Source organism: Somniosus microcephalus, chromosome 5 (genome assembly GCF_052327205.1).
Source record: "Somniosus microcephalus isolate GS21.2 chromosome 5, FLI_Smic_1.0, whole genome shotgun sequence".
Classification (NCBI taxonomy): domain Eukaryota; kingdom Metazoa; phylum Chordata; class Chondrichthyes; order Squaliformes; family Somniosidae; genus Somniosus; species Somniosus microcephalus.
In genome coordinates this window covers 218,305,174-218,324,477 of record NC_140991.1, presented here as the reverse complement: position 1 = coordinate 218,324,477, position 19,304 = coordinate 218,305,174, and the positions used below count along the sequence as shown (strand labels likewise).

Here is a 19,304-nt window from a genome sequence, read left to right as displayed (position 1 = left end):
ACACAGATATTTTTAATAGTTGGACTCGTTCCCGCCGGACTCTCTGGGATTTTTCCCTCCCTCTGCTTGGTCCGAACGCTGACCTGCTTTGCAGCGCCAGCCGTCTCCCGAGTGCTCCACCCTCCGTCCCTGTTTGCCTCCGCCTTCCGACTCGCTGCTCGGCCCCGCTGCAGAGCCACCCGATCGAGCCCCAGCCCGCCACCCAGGAAGGATTAGTGCAGTACCTGCCACCACCCCGGCTAGCTGGTGAAACAAGTTTTTTTTTTGTGGTTTTTTTTCTTCGACCTTCGTCTGAGGAATCGATCTCCTTGAGGTGCTGCCGAATTGCAGGTAAGTCCGTTTCCAATTCGTCGCCACTGTTGTATCCGTGTATTAATGGAGACACGGAATGCAGGAGTTGGTTTAACAGCTGTTTACTGAACAAAGTCTGGAGGTGAACTAAAAGATACAAGACACTATACAGGCTTATGTACCCGAGTGGTCACTACCAGTATTACAGTACACAGGGGCTCTTAAAGGTACATAGGCTGTACACTACAAACATACCATTTGCTTTCCTAATTGCTTGCTGTACCTGCACGTTAACTTTCAGTGATTTGTGTACAAGGACACCAAGGTCCCTATGAACACCGATATTTCACCATTTAAAAAATACTCTGGCTTTTCTATTTTTCCTACCAAAGTGGGAACTTCACATTTCTCCACATTATATTCCATTTGCCATGTTCTTGCCCATTCACTTAGCCTGTCTATATCCCCTTGAAGCATCCTTGCATCCTCCTCACAACTTACATTCCCACCCAGTTTTGTATCATCAGCAAACTTGGATATGATATATTTGGTCCCCTCATCCAAATCATTGATGTAGATTGTGAATAGCTGAGGTCCCAGCACTGATCCTTGTGGCACCCCACTAGTTACAGCCTGCCAACCCAAAAATGACCCGTTTATTCCTACTCTCTGTTTTCTGTCCATTAACCAATCCTCAATTCATGCTAGTATATTACCCCCAACCCCATGAATTTTGTTTAATAACCTCTTGTGTGGCACCTTATCGAATCCCTTCTAAAAATCCAAATACACCACCTCCATTGGTTCCCCCTTATCTATTCTGCTAGTTACAGCCTCAAAAAACTCTAAATTTGTCAAACACGATTTCCCTTTCATAAATCCGTGCTGACTCTGCCCAATCCTATTATTATTTTCTAAGTGCCCTATTACCACGTCCTTAATAATAGATTCTAGCATTTTCCCTAGTACTGATGTCAAGCTAATTGGTCTGCAGTTCTCCGTTTTCTCTCTCCCTCCTTTCTTAAATAGTGGGGTTACATTTGCTACCTACCAATCCGCAGGAACCGTTCTAGAATCTATGTAATTTTGGAAGATGACAACCAATGCATCCACTATCTCTATAGCCACCTCTTTCAAAACCCTAGGATGTAGGCCATCAGGTCTCGGAGGTTTATCGGCTTTCAGTCCCGTTAATTTCTCTAGTACTATTTTTTTACTAATGCTAATTTCGTTCAGTTCCTCATTCTCGCTAGACCCCTGGTTCTCCACTATTTCCGGGAAGTTTTTTGCGTCTTCTTCCGTGAAGACAGACACAAAGGGGGGGATTTTAACTCAGGTGCGGGATGGTGTCGCGATATCCGAATTTCGTGTTTCCCACACGAATGTAAATGGACGTGGCAGATTGATGCAATTTTAACTTAAGTGGCCAATTGATTTCCAACTTGTGGGAAGCCTTTGCAAATGGGCTTTTCATGACTGAAAGTCCCCTCCGATGATGTCATCATTGCTGCTGCATTTAAGGTCCACAGCAAGCCTTGCTTCTTCTGCAGACTGCCAAGCTTCTTGACTGTGCAGTGTGAGGGAGCTGCCGCAAAAATGCCATCACTTCGTTACTGTACATAAAATTTCTGATGGCAAATGTTGCAGTTCTTTCGTCTGTCATTTCGCTATTGGGACTTCCACATTGAGGCCATAGGAATACTTGCAACTGTCAGTATGGTGGTCAGAGTGCTAGGAACCCTCTGGTTCTTGGCCATTGTCAAAGCTCTGGTAAGAAGCAGCGAGGCAAAAGTGTTTGATTGACTAGGCTAAGCAAATCTGGCCAGGATGAGTGCGTTCCTTGCATCGCGGGCAGCAATGTTCTCGCGTAATGCTGCCGCTGGTTGATGGGCCTCTGCAGGATGTTCGTTTTTGCACTCCTCCTCATCTGAGGAGGATATGTGAGGAGCCACTTGGTCCTCAAGAATCTGCAAGCCACGACGCTGTGCTATGTTGTGAAGTACACAGCAAACCACGGCGATTCTGGAGACCCTGGCTGCTGAGTACTGTAGGGCTCCATCTGACCTATCCAGGCTTCTTTTCAATTTCAATTCAATTTCAATTTCAATTTTATTTGTCACATAACCAAATACAACAAGGGAAATCCAGTCAGTGAAATGCTTTTTCCTTAACGAGCCGAGCACACCAAGCAGCAAAGGACACTTAGCTGCTGGTACGCACGGAGCCCGCAAGGACGGCAGCCATCTTCATCGGTGCCATCACAATAGGGTCCGCTCTCGCCTCGCTGCGCCTTTCCCGCACTTCTGCCCGACAGTCTTCAGCCGCCGTGGTACGGACGCCATCTACTGGGCCGACAGCGACTCTTTAATGTCCTCTCCATGGCGCTGGTGACTATAGTAGCCTGCGTGTCTCCTCCACACGCCTGGCCTGCACATTACCCCTGGCTGTCCCACTTGGCGTCCTGGTAACCGGGTTCCTCTCCAGTTCTCGCTCCTTTCAAACTGTCCTCTCCGGTTCTCGCTCCTTTCAAACTGTCCTCTCCAGTTCTCGCTCCTTTCAAACTGTCCTCTCCGGTTCTCGCTCCTTTCAAACTGTCCTCTCCGGTTCCCGCTCCTTTCAAACTGTCCTCTCCGGTTCTCGCTCCTTTCAAACTGTCCTCTCCAGTTCTCGCTCCTTTCAAACTGTCCTCTCCGGCTCCCGCTCCTTTCAAACTGTCCTCTCCTCTCCAGTTCTCGCTCCTTTCAAACTGTCCTCTCCTCTCCGGCTCTCACTCCTTTCAAACTGTCCTCTCCGGCTCCCGCTCCTTTCAAACTGTCCTCTCCGGCTCCCGCTCCTTTCAAACTGTCCTCTCCGGTTCTCGCTCCTTTCAAACTGTCCTCTCCGGCTCCCGCTCCTTTCAAACTGTCCTCTCCGGTTCTCGCTCCTTTCAAACTGTCCTCTCCGGTTCTCGCTCTTTTCAAACTGTCCTCTCCGGTTCTCGCTCCTTTCAAACTGTCCTCTCCGGTTCTCGCTCCTTTCAAACTGTCCTCTCCGGTTCTCGCTCCTTTCAAACTGTCCTCTCCGGTTCCCGCTCCTTTCAAACTCTCCTCTCCGGCTCCCGCTCCTTTCAAACTGTCCTCTCCAGTTCTCGCTCCTTTCAAACTGTCCTCTCCGGTTCTCGCTCCTTTCAAACTGTCCTCTCCAGTTCTCGCTCCTTTCAAACTGTCCTCTCCGGTTCTCGCTCCTTTCGAACTGTCCTCTCCGGTTCTCGCTCCTTTCAAACTCTCCTCTCCGGTTCTCGCTCCTTTCAAACTATCCTCTCCAGTTCCCGCTCCTTTCAAACTCTCCTCTCCGGTTCCTGCTCCTTTCAAACTCTCCTCTCCGGTTCTCGCTCCTTTCAAACTGTCCTCTCCGGTTCTCGCTCCTTTCAAACTGTCCTCTCCAGTTCCCGCTCCTTTCAAACTCTCCTCTCCGGTTCCCGCTCCTTTCAAACTCTCCTCTCCAGTTCTCGCTCCTTTCAAACTGTCCTCTCCATTTCTCGCTCCTTTCGAACTGTCCTCTCCAGTTCTCGCTCCTTTCAAACTGTCCTCTCCGGCTCCCACTCCTTTCAAACTGTCCTCTCCGGTTCTCGCTCCTTTCAAACTGTCCTCTCCGGTTCTCGCTCCTTTCAAACTGTCCTCTCCGGTTCCCGCTCCTTTCAAACTGTCCTCTCCGGTTCTCGCTCCTTTCAAACTGTCCTCTCCGGTTCTCGCTCCTTTCAAACTGTCCTCTCCGGTTCTCGCTCCTTTCAAACTGTCCTCTCCGGCTCCCGCTCCTTTCAAACTGTCCTCTCCGGTTCTCGCTCCTTTCAAACTGTCCTCTCCGGCTCTCGCTCCTTTCAAACTGTCCTCTCCGGCTCCCGCTCCTTTCAAACTGTCCTCTTCGGTTCTCGCTCCTTTCAAACTGTCCTCTCCGGTTCTCGCTCCTTTCAAACTGTGCTCTCCGGTTCCCGCTCCTTTCAAACTGTCCTCTCCGGTTCCCTCTCCTTTCAAACTGTCCTCTCCGGCTCCCGCTCCTTTCAAACTGTCCTCTCCGGTTCTCGCTCCTTTCAAACTGTCCTCTCCAGTTCTCGCTCCTTTGAAACTGTCCTCTCCGGTTCCCGCCCCTTTCAAACTGTCCTCTCCGGCTCTCGCTCCTTTCAAACTGTCCTCTCCGGTTCTCGCTCCTTTCAAACTGTCCTCTCCGGCTCTCACTCCTTTCAAACTGTCCTCTCCGGTTCTCGCTCCTTTCAAACTGTCCTCTCCGGTTCTCGCTCCTTTCAAACTGTCCTCTCCGGCTCTCGCTCCTTTCAAACTGTCCTCTCCAGTTCTCGCTCCTTTGAAACTGTCCTCTCCAGTTCTCGCTCCTTTCAAACTGTCCTCTCCGGTTCCCGCTCCTTTCAAACTGTCCTCTCCGGTTCTCGCTCCTTTCAAACTGTCCTCTCCGGTTCTCGCTCCTTTCAAACTGTCCTCTCCAGTTCTCGCTCCTTTCAAACTGTCCTCTCTGGTTCTCGTTCCTTTCAAACTGTCCTCTCTGGTTCTCGTTCCTTTCAAACTGTCCTCTCCGGTTCCCGCTCCTTTCAAACTGTCCTCTCCGGCTCCCGCTCCTTTGAAACTGTCCTCTCCAGTTCTCGCTCCTTTCAAACTGTCCTCTCCGGCTCCCGCTCCTTTCAAACTGTCCTCTCCGGTTCTCGCTCCTTTCAAACTCTCCTCTCCGGCTCCCGCTCCTTTCAAACTGTCCTCTCCGGTTCCCGCTCCTTTCAAACTGTCCTCTCCGGCTCCCGCTCCTTTCAAACTGTCCTCTCCTCTCCGGCTCTCGCTCCTTTCAAACTGTCCTCTCCGGTTCTCGCTCCTTTCAAACTGTCCTCTCCGGTTCTCGCTCCTTTCAAACTGTCCTCTCCGGTTCTCGCTCCTTTCAAACTGTCCTCTCCGGTTCTCGCTCCTTTCAAACTGTCCTCTCCGGTTCTCGCTCCTTTCAAACTGTCCTCTCCGGTTCTCGCTCCTTTCAAACTGTCCTCTCCGGTTCTCGCTCCTTTCAAACTGCTCTCATCTGAAGTGCATCTTCAGCACGATGGTTTGCTCGATAATGGATCTGGTGGAAATGTGGCTGGGGTTGTAGCGCTCCTCAGCTTCATTGGCTGGCCTCCTCAACGGCGTCATTAGCCAAGTCCTCAGGGGATAGCCCTTGTCTCCAAGTAGCCATCCGTTAAGTTGGTCTGGCGGACTGAATAGCGGAGGCACACTAGACTAGTGCAGTATGAAGGAGTCATGGCAACTGCCAGGGTACAGGGCACAAACATGCAAAATTTCCTTCTTGTGGTCACACACTAGCTGAATGTTGAGGGAGTGGAAGCCCTTGCGGTTGACAAAAATACCTGGATTGCGATGGGCTGCCCTAAGGGCCACAGTCAACGACACCCTGCACCCTTGGAAAGCCTGCCAGATGAGCTAATCCAACCGCTCGCACCGTGACACTTGCTTGATCCTTGGTGAAATGGATGTGATTGTGCGCGAGGGCAAAGAGGGCATCGGTTACCTGCATGATGCAAGTGTGTGCGGCCGCCTGGGAGATGCCGCTGATGTCTGCTGCTGATCCCTGGAATGAGCCTGAGGCAAATAAGTTGAGTGCGGTGGTGACTTTGATGGCCACTGGTAATGCTTGTCCACCTGGTCCTCTGGGCTGCAGGTCTTGCTGTAGCATTGCGCAGATGTCAGTCACTACCTCTCGCGAAAGTCGGAGCCGCCTTTGGCACTGCTGCTCAGAGATGTTGAGATAGCTGACCCTGTGTCTGTAGACCCTGTTTGGGGGGCATCTCCTGCGCCAACAGGCTTCCAGGCGCTGACCCCTTCTGGCCTGTGCAGCCTCAGGAGGGTGAGCAGCAGCCTGACGCTCCTGCTGCTGCTGCTGTTGCTGGTGCTGCTGTTGTTCCTGGTTCTGCTGGTGCCACTGCTGGTACTCGAGCTCCTCTAATGCCCAGATGGGAAGGAAATAGATGGCTCCCATGCTTCTGGTATATGCCTTCGCTGAGGAAGCGCTGAGTGAAGGTGGCGAGAGGGGTTTCCCAGGAGGTCACACTGGAGATGGGTGTGAGGCTCCAACTTTCCACAGGTGTGGTTAAGCCTTGTAAAAGTTGCCCCAGACCTGAGACCACCAAGTCCTGCCACCTGCAAATCATGGCTGATCAAATCTCCTCTTTAATAGTTGACCTGCAGTTGATAGTCAGCAATCCAATAGTGCTCCCGCAAGGTTTCACATTCGTGTTTCCCACCAGGCGTGTTTTACGTGGGGAAAGGGTTAAATTTGCAAGGGCCTGTTAAAATAGGATTATAGAGGCCATTTAGTGGTTATTAAGGGCCTTAAAGACCAGTCCCGCCTGTTGGATGCGGGACGGAGTCGGGACCATCAGACACGCCTGAGTGAAAATTGCTCGGAGTCGGGAACCAGGCGGGGGGGTCCCGCCTGTCAGTTTTTGCTATTTTAACCCCCCGCACGCCTCCAAGCCCGGCTCCACGGCTCAATGAAAATCGAGCCCAAAGTATTTGTTTAATTTCTCTGCAATTTCCTTATTCCCCCTTATAATTTCTCCTGTCTCAGACCCACATTTACTTTTGCTAATCTTTTCCTTTTTACATCCCTATAGAAGCTTTTACACTCTGTTTTTATGTCTCTCGCTAGTTTACTCTCATATTCTATTTTCTCTTTCTTTATCAATTTCTTGACCCTCCATTGCTGAATTCTAAAATCCTCTCAATCCTCAGGCTTACTACTCTTTTTGGCAACATTATAAGCCTCTTCCTTTGACCTAATACTATCTTTAACTTCTCTTGTTAGCCACGGTTGGACCACTTTTCCGATGGGGTTTTTGTGCCTTAAAGGAATGTATGTTTGTTGTAAATTATGTATTAATTCTTTAAATGCTAGCCATTGCTTGTCTACCATCATACCTTTTAATGTAGTTTCCCAATCTACCTTGGCCAACTTGCCCCTCATACCTACGTAGTTTGCTTTTTTTAGATTTAAGACCCTAGTTTCAGATTTAACTAAATCACTTTCAAATTCAATATAAAATTCTATCATATTATGGTCACTCTTCCCTAAAGGCCCCTTTACTACAAGGTTATTAATTAACCCTTTCTCATTGCACAATACTAGATCTAAAATAGCCTGTTCCCTAGTTGGTTCCTCAACATACTGATCTAGAAAACTATCTTGCATACATTCCATGAATTTGTCCTCCACACTATTACTGCAAATTTGGTTTGCTCAGTCTATATGTAGATTAAAGTCCCACATGATCACTGTATTACCCTTGTTACATGCGCCTCTAATTTCCTGATTTATACTCTGCCCTACATTACAACTACTATTTGGGGGCCTATAAACAACTCTCACCAATGTTTTCTGCCCCTTGCTGTTTCTTAGCTCCACCCAAACTGATTCTACTTCTTGATTTTCGGAGCTAAGATCCTTTCTCTCTACTGTCTTTATCCCATCCTTTATTATCAGGGCTACCCCTCCTCCTTTTCCATTTTGCCTATCTCTTCTAAAAAATTAAGTATCCTGGAATATTTAGTTCCCAACCTTGACCACTTTACAACCACATCTCCGTAATGGCTATTAGATCAAACCTGTTAATTTCTATCCGCGCTACTAATTCATCTATTTTGTTGTGAATGCTTCGCACTTTCAGATATAGTGCCTTTAGCTTTGACTTATTTCTATTTTTCCCTGATGTCACCTGAGTCACTGATGCCTTATTACCTTTGTTACTCTCTCTGTCCCTCCTGACCCACTCTGCTTACTTTTACCCAAAACTCTGCTCTGCTCTAGAGCCTTGACATTTCTCTCACTGCTTTTAAACTTAGTCTTTCCTGAATCCTCCCACCACCCCTTCATTAGTTTAATAAAGCCCTGTCTACTGCCCTAGTTATTCAGTTCACCAGGACACTGGTCCCTCTTTCCCCAGTACTGGTGCCAGTGCCCCATGAACTTAAACCCCTTCCTCCCACACCACTCTTTGAGCCACGCATTTAAACCTCTAATCTGTTTGTCCCTATGCCAATTTGCGCATGGCTCAGGTAACAATCCAGAGATTATTACCTTTGAGGTTTTGCTTTTTAATTTGGATCTGAGCTCCTCAAACTCCCTCAGCAGAACCTCATTCCTAGTTCTACCTATGTCCTTGGTTCCTATGTGGACCACGACAACTGGCTCCTCCTCCTCCCACTCCAAGTTCTTCTCCAGCCGCGAAGAGATGTCTTTAACCCTGGCAACACAACCTTTGAAACTCCAGGTCGTGGCTGCAGAGAACAGTATCCAGCCCCCTGACTATACTGCCCCCTTACACAACTACATTCCCTTTCACTCCGCCCACTTGAATGGCCTCCTGCACCATGGTCAGCTTGCTCATCCATCCTGCAGGCTTATCCCTCATACACACAGGCAGCAAGAACCTCATACCTGTTGGACAAGGGCAAAAGCCAAGGCTCCTCCAGCACTGCACCTGGGGTCCCCTTACCTGCCTGAGTTGCAGTTACACCCTTCTGTTCCTGACCACTAACCAGACCTGTACCACTACCTAACCTAAGGGGTGTGAAACATAGAAACATAGAAGATAGGAGCAGGAGTAGGCCATTCGGCCCTTCGAGCCTGCTCCGCCATTCAACGAGATCATGGCTGATCATCCAAACCCTAGCACCCGGTCCCTACACCGACAGCCATCCCACCCAAGCCCTATCCCCGTAACCCCATGTATTTAATCCCCCCTAACACTAAGGGCCAATTTTTTTTATCATGGCCAATCAACCTAACCTGCACATCTTTGGACTGCCTCCTGGATCAAAGTGTCCAGGTAACTCTCCCCATTCCTGATACCCCGCAATGTCTGCACCTCAGTCTCCAGCTCAAAAACTCTGAGCTGAAGTTCCTCAAGAAGCAGGCACTTACTGAAAACGTGGTTGTCCGGGATCACAATGCTCTCCACAAACTCCCACATACTGCAGTTGAGGCACACCACCTGCACTGCCATCCCTATATGACCTTGTTTTATTTAATTAAATTTAATTAAATTTGTAATTAGATAACTTACTTTACAGTGTAGTCTCTTGACTACTTACTTGATCTAGATTAAGTTAAGGGTACTGAAAATAAATATCTACCTGTAACACAAAGCACTACAAGCAGTGTAGGAAAAAAGCAACAACTCCTTCCCCCTCTTCTCTGAATTCCCACGCTTACCAAATTCCCAAATAAAACACACTGTTCAAGTCCACTCCACTTAATCCTGCTTTGTGCAGACCGCAGACCTAAAAAAAATGCTAATGTCGATGTGCTTGTTGCAGTCTTTAAACCCTGACTAGACACCAAGGCCAGAAATTTTCTGAGCTGCTCCCGCTCCGCAGCCGTAACTTCACCGGAAATGTGTGTTAACAGGGTTTCCACTGCACTTTCGGTTAAGTTACGGTGGCGGAGTGGCAGTAACTCTGAAGAAACTCCTGGCCCAAGAAAAATTAAACAAAATAATATGTGGCTCCTATCATGCACATTATACATACCTTAGTCACCTGTACAAATTCTTCACATCTAATAGGCTCTTCCTCTGGTAGTTTACATAACTGTGTTGTGCTCATGTCTTCAAGTACTGCATCAATGCGAAATTCTATCAAATCATTCACACGATTCAACAAAAGTTCGAGTTCATCTGCAAGATGTCAGATAAACAGTTAAAACCAAAAGCAGTTCTTATCAAAAGACTGTTGATAATTTCCAAAATGTAGTTGTTTAAGATAAAGTAAGCACTGTTGATGTGGTGTATGACACAGCATGTAGGTACTCCAACATGCCACAGAATGGCAGGTTAACATACTGTGATTTCTTAGGGGATTTTTTTGGGGATCTGTGCTTAATCACAGTATCCAGGCAATCTAGAAAAATCTTCCCTATGTGTTGAGTACTTCATTTCTACTGTCAGTAGGGTACATGTCTATTGTTCCCTTGTTGGGGAAGAAAATCTGCAGGTGAGCCAGCTAAAGCCACTCTCCTACTGCTGGCTTGTTAAGGATTGTGAAGGCCCCATTAAAGATCTTTCCTGAGAAAATTGTTCAAGGAGTCGTGTGAATAAAAACGAACTCTTCAACTCACATTCAGAATAGAGGTTAGTTATACAAAGGAATAGAAAGGAATGAAAGTGTTAAAATAATTTATAAGCATCTTATAATAGTTAATCTTACTGTTGTAAGCTACCCACCAAGAGCTATCCTCTTCTATATTGGCTCCAGGATTGCAAAGCTATTAATCATTTGATAGTAAGCTCATGTTACAGCTGTAGATTTGAAGCTATTAAATAACTGTAACATGTGCATCACTTGGCCTATTGAGTTTTCTGCAATTGATAAGGGGAGTGTATCATGTAGCCTTTAAACTGTGCAAAAGTTTCTTTTAGATTCAGGACTTTCTTTTTGGGAAGACAGAACTTTGTGAGTATATTGCCATTTTCTATATTTACACTGAGATGTTATGCAGTGGTTTTGGACATTGCACAGCTGGATTGCCAAATGTTTTGTTAGTTACGCCTATTAAGTGGCAATTTTGCTACTTGAGAAATGTGAAAGGAACATCATTACGCATGCGCTGCGATTGGCCAGTTCTCTGAGTCTCACTATTGAATTTGTGTATCATGAAACTGACCGCAAAAAAAGTCACCGTTTTGACACTTTCAGGTGTCAACAATTGTTCTGAACACTGCCCACATATTTCAATAACCTAAATCTCTCCTTTGTTCAATTGTTGAACAATAATACAATACTTTCAAGGTCAGTACAAAAAAAACTTCCTTACACAATTTTATTATAAATAATAATCTCTTCAAAGTCTGAAATCTAAAATTAAAACCATTGTAAAGGAAATGTATTTTATAGAAATGGGCCTAGTTCCAAGCATTTTTTGGCACTGGCTCACTTTCAGAAAGCCAGCAGAGAAAAAGGGGTTTTACTGTCGTCCTTGCAAGTGCTCCGTAACAGATCTATGTAAACATGTTTTGTTGGGGAAGATAATTCCTTAGTATGCAAATAAAGCCAAAACATGGCACTATATAACCAATAGCATTAACACTATTTTTGGGACTTGGAGCAGTTATGCAAGGAGCATAAGTGAAAGAGCAAAAAGGCAAGGATATGTATATAACTTTAATATAGTAGCACACAGCATATACAAGGGAATACAGCACTCAGAAACGATATGTGCAAAAAGCATTGTATTAACACAAAGGCTTAGAAATTCAGGGGTTTAGCGCTGGCCAATAAGGCCTGTTTTGAAGGAAAAATGGCAGCCACATCGTTTCCTTCCGCTTCCGGTGAGTCCCATGATGGCCGCCATTTTGGGCAGATTGGCAGCGCTGCCATTGCCTGCGCTCACTGCAAAAATGGAAATGAGGCAGATCATGACGTCAATGAGTGTGCAACGCTCACTTGATGCACAATCTGCCATTTTTGCCGCCGCCACTCCACTTACTGCCCTCTCTTAATCAAGACCTGCTGACCAAGTGTTCAGCAGCAGGAAGGTGTGTTCAGCAGCAGGAAGGTACCTCCAGCAGTGAAGTTTAAAGGGATCATCACCAACAACTTGCAGCTGACATGGTTTCTCAGTTTGACTCATTCTGCATAACTTTCTGCAACTCTTGCAGCTTTCTAAACTTGGTTAAAGTTCCTGAGGTCACAGGGAGTGTTGGTGTAAGTGAAGAATGCCTTCATTGTTATTTAAAGGCTTCAGCTTACTGGCAGTCCCCCTCGTGATTCAGTATCTTTGGGAGAGGGAGTGGAGGCAGCGAAGAAGAGAAGATGCTCAGAGAGAGGAGGACGAGGGGCAGGAGGGCTCTCAACAGGAGGCCTTACCCAACTAGGGTCTTCTGAGAGCACTTCTCTTACCTCCAATGAAGCGAGGAGCAGTGAATTCGGAGGCTCCACTTCACCAAAGAGGTGGTCACAGAACTCTGCCACCTCCTGCAACCAGACCTGCAGCCTCAGAGCAGGGTGACCACGGCTCTTCCAGTAGCACTCAAGGTCACCGTGGCCCTCAATTTCTTCGCCAGCAGATCCTTCCAGTCTGCAGCAGGAGATATAACAAATATCTCCCAGTTCGCTGTCCATCACTGCATCCGGGAGGCTCTCTATTCCAGGAGAAGGGACTACATTGTCTTCTCTCTGAACAGAGAGAAGCACGACGAGCGCGCATGAGGCTTGGCCAGGATAGTGGGCTTCTCCAAGGTGCAGGGCACCACCAACTGCACACACGTTGCTTTGCAGGCACTGTATACCAATTCTGAGATGATCCGTAACCACAAAGGCTACCACTCACTTAATGTTGAGCGACCATGCCCAGCACAGCATGATGCAATGCCAGCTATCCTGGCTGCAGTCATGATGTCTTCATCCTGCGCCACTTCAGTGTGCCAACACTCTTCCAGCCACCACGTCAAACCCGAGGCTGGCTACTCGGAGACAAGGGATATCGATTCTGCACCTGGTTGATCACTCCCCTCTGCAACCCCACCACTCTGCCCAGCACTCATATAATGACAGCCATGCTGCCACCAGGAACATCATCAAGCAGGATGCTCAAGCAATGGTTCCGCTAGCTTGACCGTTCAGGAGGAGCCCTCCAGTACTCGCCAGAGTGGGTGTTCCATTTTGTGGTGGTCTGTTCCATGCTCCATAACTTGGCCATCAGGAGGGCGCAGCCCTTGCCACCAAGGATTGTGGGATAATCTCAGGAGGAGGAGGAGGGAGAGGAAGAAGAGGACGAAGACAAGGACGAGGAGGGAGGGAGGAGGCAGGCAACAAATCCCCATTCCAGACGGGCTGTCCATGAAAGTCTCAAAAGACTCCGATTCCAGTGAATTAAACCCCAGATCCCCGTTGCTCACCACTTCCCCATCATACCATCCCTCTGTCACGGAACATCACAGCGTCCTCCTGAGCGAAAAGCTGCAATGAGAGCTGTAGTGTATGTACCTTTAAGAGAGAACTACTTTTACAGCTCCTGTATACTGTAGTACCGGCTGTGACCACACCTGTATATAAGCCTTGAGCATGCCTCTGTACTGCCAGTCTTGAGACTACCCTACTCCAGTAAACACCTGTTGATTGTTAAGTTACAGCCTCCGTGTAGTTATTGGAAAACATCATACTCTAAGAATCATGGATCCAACAGTGGCGACAAGGTCGATTTGAATCTACCTGCAACTCTGCTTTTCACTTCAAGGATTCGCTCCAGGAGGGCGGTGGAAGAAAGTCGAGGCCAGAAGCACGGACGTCGACCACGAGCAACCGCCCAGTCGTCCGGCAGAGAGTGAACATCGCAGGGGAGGCTGTTGAGAGCCGGGCTTGGTTCCCCAGCCACGACGATCCAGCAACAGACTGGCAACAGGTACAGCGCAGACCCTTCCCGGACAGCGGCGGCTGGAGCCGACCGACGGCAGAGAAAAAGCCGAGCAACGTCGACGGGGTAAGAGAGAGGATGAAGCGTACAGGGCACAGCCGGGGGTTGAAAACCAAGCGGCATCGAGGAAAAACAAAACAGAGAGAGAGAGGGTAAAGCAGCAGCCGGATTCAGGACCGAGCGGCGGAAACGGGAAAGGCGCACAGGAGAACGCGCAGAGCACAGCCAGGGCTCAAGGGCTGAACAGCTTCCGCGGGGAGAAGAAGGGAGAGCGCGGGAGATGCCATTGAGCCGCGGAGAAGAAGGGAGAGCGCGGGAGACGCCATTTTTAGAAGCCGCAGCGGAGAAGAAGGGCGAGCGCGGGAAGAAAGGAAAGCACGGGAGACGCCATTTTGTGCCAGCGAAGAAGAAGGGAGTGCGCGGGAGACGCCAATTTTGACAGTTAAATCACACCCAGGGATGCCGAAGAGTGGCAGTATCTCTGCGTTCGACAATGAAGTCGAAGATTGGGCGACATATGTGGAACGCATTGAAGTGTACTGCAGGGCGAATGGAGTGCCAGATGCTAGGAAAGCACTGGTTTTGTTAAATTCCATGGGTGCAAAAACTTATGGCTTACTGCGAAACCTAATAACCCCAGAGAAGCCCATGGATAAGAATTTCGAAAGCATAGTAGAAACCCTACAGGACCACTTAAACCCCACACCGCTGCTGATAGCAGAAAGATTTAAGTTCCACAAAAGGAACCAGCATAAAGACGAAAGTAATGCTGAGTACTTAATGGAACTGCGCAAGCTATCGAAACACTGCCAGTTTGGAGTGGGACTAGCAGATACGTTAAGGGACAAGTTTGTGTGTGGGCTTCAAAGTGAAGGAACCCAGAAACGGCTTCTATCAGAAAAGGATCTTACGCTGGACAAGGCTTTCAGCATGGCAGTATCACACGAAGCAGCGGCAAGGGGCGCTGCTGAGATACAACGGAGACCGCAAGAATATGGCACCAATGAAATGTCATATGCAGCAGGGAAGTGTTATCGCTGCGGCAGAACAACACACGACCAGAAGGATTGTTGGTTCAAGGACCAAGTGTGCAGACAGTGTGGAAAAGCAGGACACATAGCAAGAGTCTGCAGGTCAGGGAAGAAAACCAGCAGCAAGAAATCTCCACAGGAGAAGTACAAAAAGGTACATAAGGTGATGGACAGTAGTTCAGACGAACAGAAAAGTGATACAGACTCCGGAAGCAAGGAGCTGGGTTGTTTGAAACTACATAAGGTAACCAAAATGGAGGATCACCAGACTATCTGGGTCACACTCAAGATAGACGGCGTCCAAGTGAAAATGGAATTGAACACAGGATCAGCCCTAACAGTCATAAACCAAAGGGACTACAAGCGGCTATTTTCACACATACCCTTGAAAGCTACAGAGATTGTCTTGAAGACGTACACGGGGCAAAAAGTCTACCCCAAAGGAAAAATAAGGGTGAAAGTGATATACAAAGGCCAGGAAATACCTAAAATGGACCTGTATATATTGCCAGATGGAGGACCACCACTACTAGGACGTGAATGGATCCGGAAGATACAATTAGATTGACATTCCATACAGGCACTGAAGGTTGAGGCCAAAAAGGATGACGACGTCACACCTGGACGACTGTCAAAAATGCTAACTGACGCACAAGAAGTGTTCCAGGAGGGACTCGGAACACTACAAGGCATAACAGCAATGATTAAAATAGAGGAAAATGCAAGCCCAAAGTTTCTTAAGGCCAGACCAGTGCCTTATGCGATCCGACCAGCCGTCGAAGCAGAGCTGGAAGAGTTGGAACGTTCAGGAGTACTGTCCAAAGTAGACTGGAGCGAGTGGGCTACACCCATCGTTCCTGTAATGAAGAGGTCGTTGAGTAATACGCCTGGGGAACCAAAGAAGGTCCGCATCTGTGGGGATTTTAAGGTGACAGTGAACCCAGTCCTTTACACGGTACAATATCCACTTCCACGGATTATGGATATTTTCGCCTCGCTATCTGGAGGTAAACGCTTCACCAAAATTGATCTAGCCCAGGCGTACTTGCAAATGGAGGTAGAAGAAGCCTCGAAACAATACCTCACGATCAACACTCATAAAGGTCTCTACCAATACAACCGGCTGGTGTTCGGGGTAGCATCGGCTCCGGCTATTTCGCAAAGGGCGATGGATCAAGTCCTGCAAGGGATTCCAGGGACCCAGTGTTATTTGGACGACATCCTGGTCACAGGCGAAAATGACAGTGATCACCTCGCCAACCTGGAGAAGGTGCTCACTAGATTAAAGGAATATGGGCTATGAGCTAATCGCCACAAGTGCGAGTTTTTCCAGAAGCAGATCTCATATTGTGGCCACGTTATTGATGAAGAGGGGTTACATAAGTCCCCTGAAAAGATTGAGGCAGTAGTCAAGGCTCCAGCACCGGAAAATGTGTCACAACTGAGGTCGTTCCTCGGGCTGGTGAACTACTACCATAAGTTCTTACCAAATTTGCCTACAGTATTACACCCACTGAACACCCTACTGCAAACGGGGGTACCATGGAAGTGGAATGACGAACGTAAACGAGCTTTCCAGAAGTGCAAAGAATTGATCACATCAAAGGAGGTGTTGGCCCATTTCAACCCAGCACTACCAATTCGTTTGGCATGTGATGCATCACCCTATGGTATTGGAGCGGTGCTGTCGCACAAATTCCCAGATGGGTTGGAGAGGCCAGTAGCCTTTGCATCTCGGTCACTAACCTCAGCCGAGCGAAACTACGCCCAGATTGACAGGGAGGCCCTCAGCCTAGTATGGGGAGTAAAAAAATTTAACCACTATCTGCATGGGCAGAAGTTAACCTTGCTGACTGACCACCAACCACTTGTCTCCATCTTTAATCCAAAGAAGGCCGTTCTGGTGATGACTGCACAGCGGTTACAAAGATGGTCCCTTTTTCTAGGGGCGAACCAATATGAAATAGAATATAAAGGCACGAAACAGCATGGAAACGCTGATGGGCTATCACGCCTGCCACTGCCTACTGTGGAGGAAGCACCAGCAGTGGACCCTATCGAGATATTTTATTCATCAATAATTGAACGATTGCCAGTAACTAACGCGGATATAGAGAAGGAGACCCGCAATGATCCGACACTGTCTCGGGTATATGATTTGACGGTGAGGGGATGGCCAACACATGGCGACTCACTGTTGCCAGCATTCTGATCCAGAAGAGAACAGCTGTCAGTATGCCAGGGGACAGTGGTGTGTGGATCCCGAGTGGTAATTCCATCCAAGTTAAGGGAGAGAGTGCTAAATGAGCTTCACGAAGGTCATCTGGGAGGGGTGAAAATGAAAAGCCTTGCTAGGGCTTATGTGTGGTGGCCGGGGATCGATCAACAAATCGAGGACCTAACCAAGAGCTGCTCAGGATGCCAGAAGGTCCAAAATGCACCACCACATGCCCCTCTACACCCATGGGAGTGGCCCTCCTCTCCATGGCAACGGGTGCATATTGATTTTACTGGTCCATTCATGGACTCAATGTTCTTAATAGCAGTGGATGCTCACTCAAAATGGCCTGAGGTGATAAAAATGTCCTCAACCACTACAGAGAAAACGATTGCAGTCCTTCGGACCATATTTGCCAGGAACGGCTTGCCAGAGCAGATTTGCTCTGATAATGGACCACAGTTTGTGTCCGAAGAGTTTCGGAAATTTATGAGAAGGAATGGGGTAAGGCATTACACATACGCCCCGTATCATCCAGCCACAAATGGATTGGCTGAGAGGTTCGTACAAACCTTTAAAAAGGCGATAAAGGCCATGTGCGATGATGAAATTCCACTGCAGCATAAGGTGGACAATTTCCTGTTAGCCTACAGAAATGCGACACATGCAGTTACCAACCAGACCCCGGCCATGATGTTCTTTAACCGAAGGTTGAGATCTCGTCTGGATTTGCTCAGACCAAATGTGCAAAGAAATGTTGAGGATAAGCAATTCCAGCACATCAATGAGAAGCCGACAAGGAGCTTCAATGTAGGACAACCAGTCTTGGCCCGTGACTACCGAACAGAGAAATGGCAACCCGGAACGATATGCACACGGCAGGGGCCATTAATGTACACAGTGGATGTCGGGGAGAACATTGTGAGACGCCACGTCGATCAGATCTTAGCGTCGCACGAACGAGTCAACCCCATGTCTCACGTATCTGGGGATGAACCCGACATACCGGTAGCATTTACCTCAGAAACAGTAGCAGTGGAAACTGATGAACTAACCGGCGAAAGGGGGCCAGAATCGCCTCCGCACCAAGAACAAGAACCTCAGGAAAGGCGCTATCCAGAAAGGATCAGGAAGCCGCCCCAAAGGCTGAATCTATAAATGGACTATTTCTGTTTAACGTGCATGTTAAAGTGTTAATTGTTATTTGAATATTATGGGTACTGCTAATCTAAAGGGGGAGGAATTGTAGTGTATGTACCTTTAAGAGAGAACTACTTTTACAGCTCCTGTATACTGTAGTACCGGCAGTGACCACACCTGTATATAAGCCTTGAGCATGCCTCTGTACTGCCAGTCTTGAGACTACCCTACTCCAGTAAACACCTGTTGATTGTTAAGTTACAGCCTCCATGTAGTTATTGGAAAACATCATACTCTAAGAATCTCGGATCCAACAAGAGCCACCACAAAACACACATTCCAAATACAAATCATAAATTTATCAGAATCCAGTCAACATTACAACATCAACTAATCACCCTTGTGCTTTCCCTTAGTGCCTGTCATTTGTGTGTCTTTACCTAATCTAGTACTCCTACACAGTGCTCCCCCAGTGGCTGCAGCATGGCTGTTGGTAGGCTGCTGACTTTCAGTGGAGGAAACAATAGATGGCCTTGTAGGACCAGCTGTGCACCTAGAAGACCTGGCTGTAGAGTGCACCATCTCAGCTGGGCAGCACCAGTCTGGGCTGGCTGGCTCATAGGCAGCAGCAAGGACACTGGCGGAATCGCAGTGGTGGGAGTAGGAATGCTGTTATCCTGAGAGAGGACAGCAGGTTATTGCTCCACAGACCCACTGCTACTCCCCCAGGGTGGCACCTCAGCATTCCTAGCATACTGTTGGAGGACAGATTGCTAGCGTGTTGCAACACCCTGCAAGCCCCTTTCAACACTTGTAAACCCAGTGACGATGGCAGCAGTCTCAGCTTGCGTGGCAGCAAGCTGAGGCTGCATGAGAGCAGACTGAGCATCCACTGCTGCACGGAGACATTGGGTTGCTTCCACCTGTGCTGCAATGGAAGCCACAACATCATCCATCACACGCAGCATCATGGCTGCGTCCACAAGGTCTCTCCTGGAGTTGTCCATCATTTCCATCCTGGAAATCATGGGCTTCAAGCTCTGCAAAAAGCCCCTTCCAATGTTGAAGGGGGACTCTTTAATGATCAGTAACATGTCATTCTAGAATGGTACACTAGGTGGAGCTGTATGTTTAGTAGAGGGCTACCCACAAGGCAGTAGTCAAGATGGATGCCTGTACACTAGTCCACATGG

General features: G+C 48.1%; 1 protein-coding gene across 1 annotated transcript in view; it reads right to left on the bottom strand.

The window, feature by feature from the left end:
• Positions 1–19,304, bottom strand: part of dnah5 (dynein, axonemal, heavy chain 5) — a 754,701-nt gene that overhangs the window by 416,703 nt on the left and 318,694 nt on the right. The window contains exon 17 of the mRNA XM_085988698.1: positions 9,843–9,988. Within this exon, the coding sequence (XP_085844824.1) occupies positions 9,843–9,988 (146 nt within the window). The remainder of the gene's footprint in view (positions 1–9,842; positions 9,989–19,304) is intronic.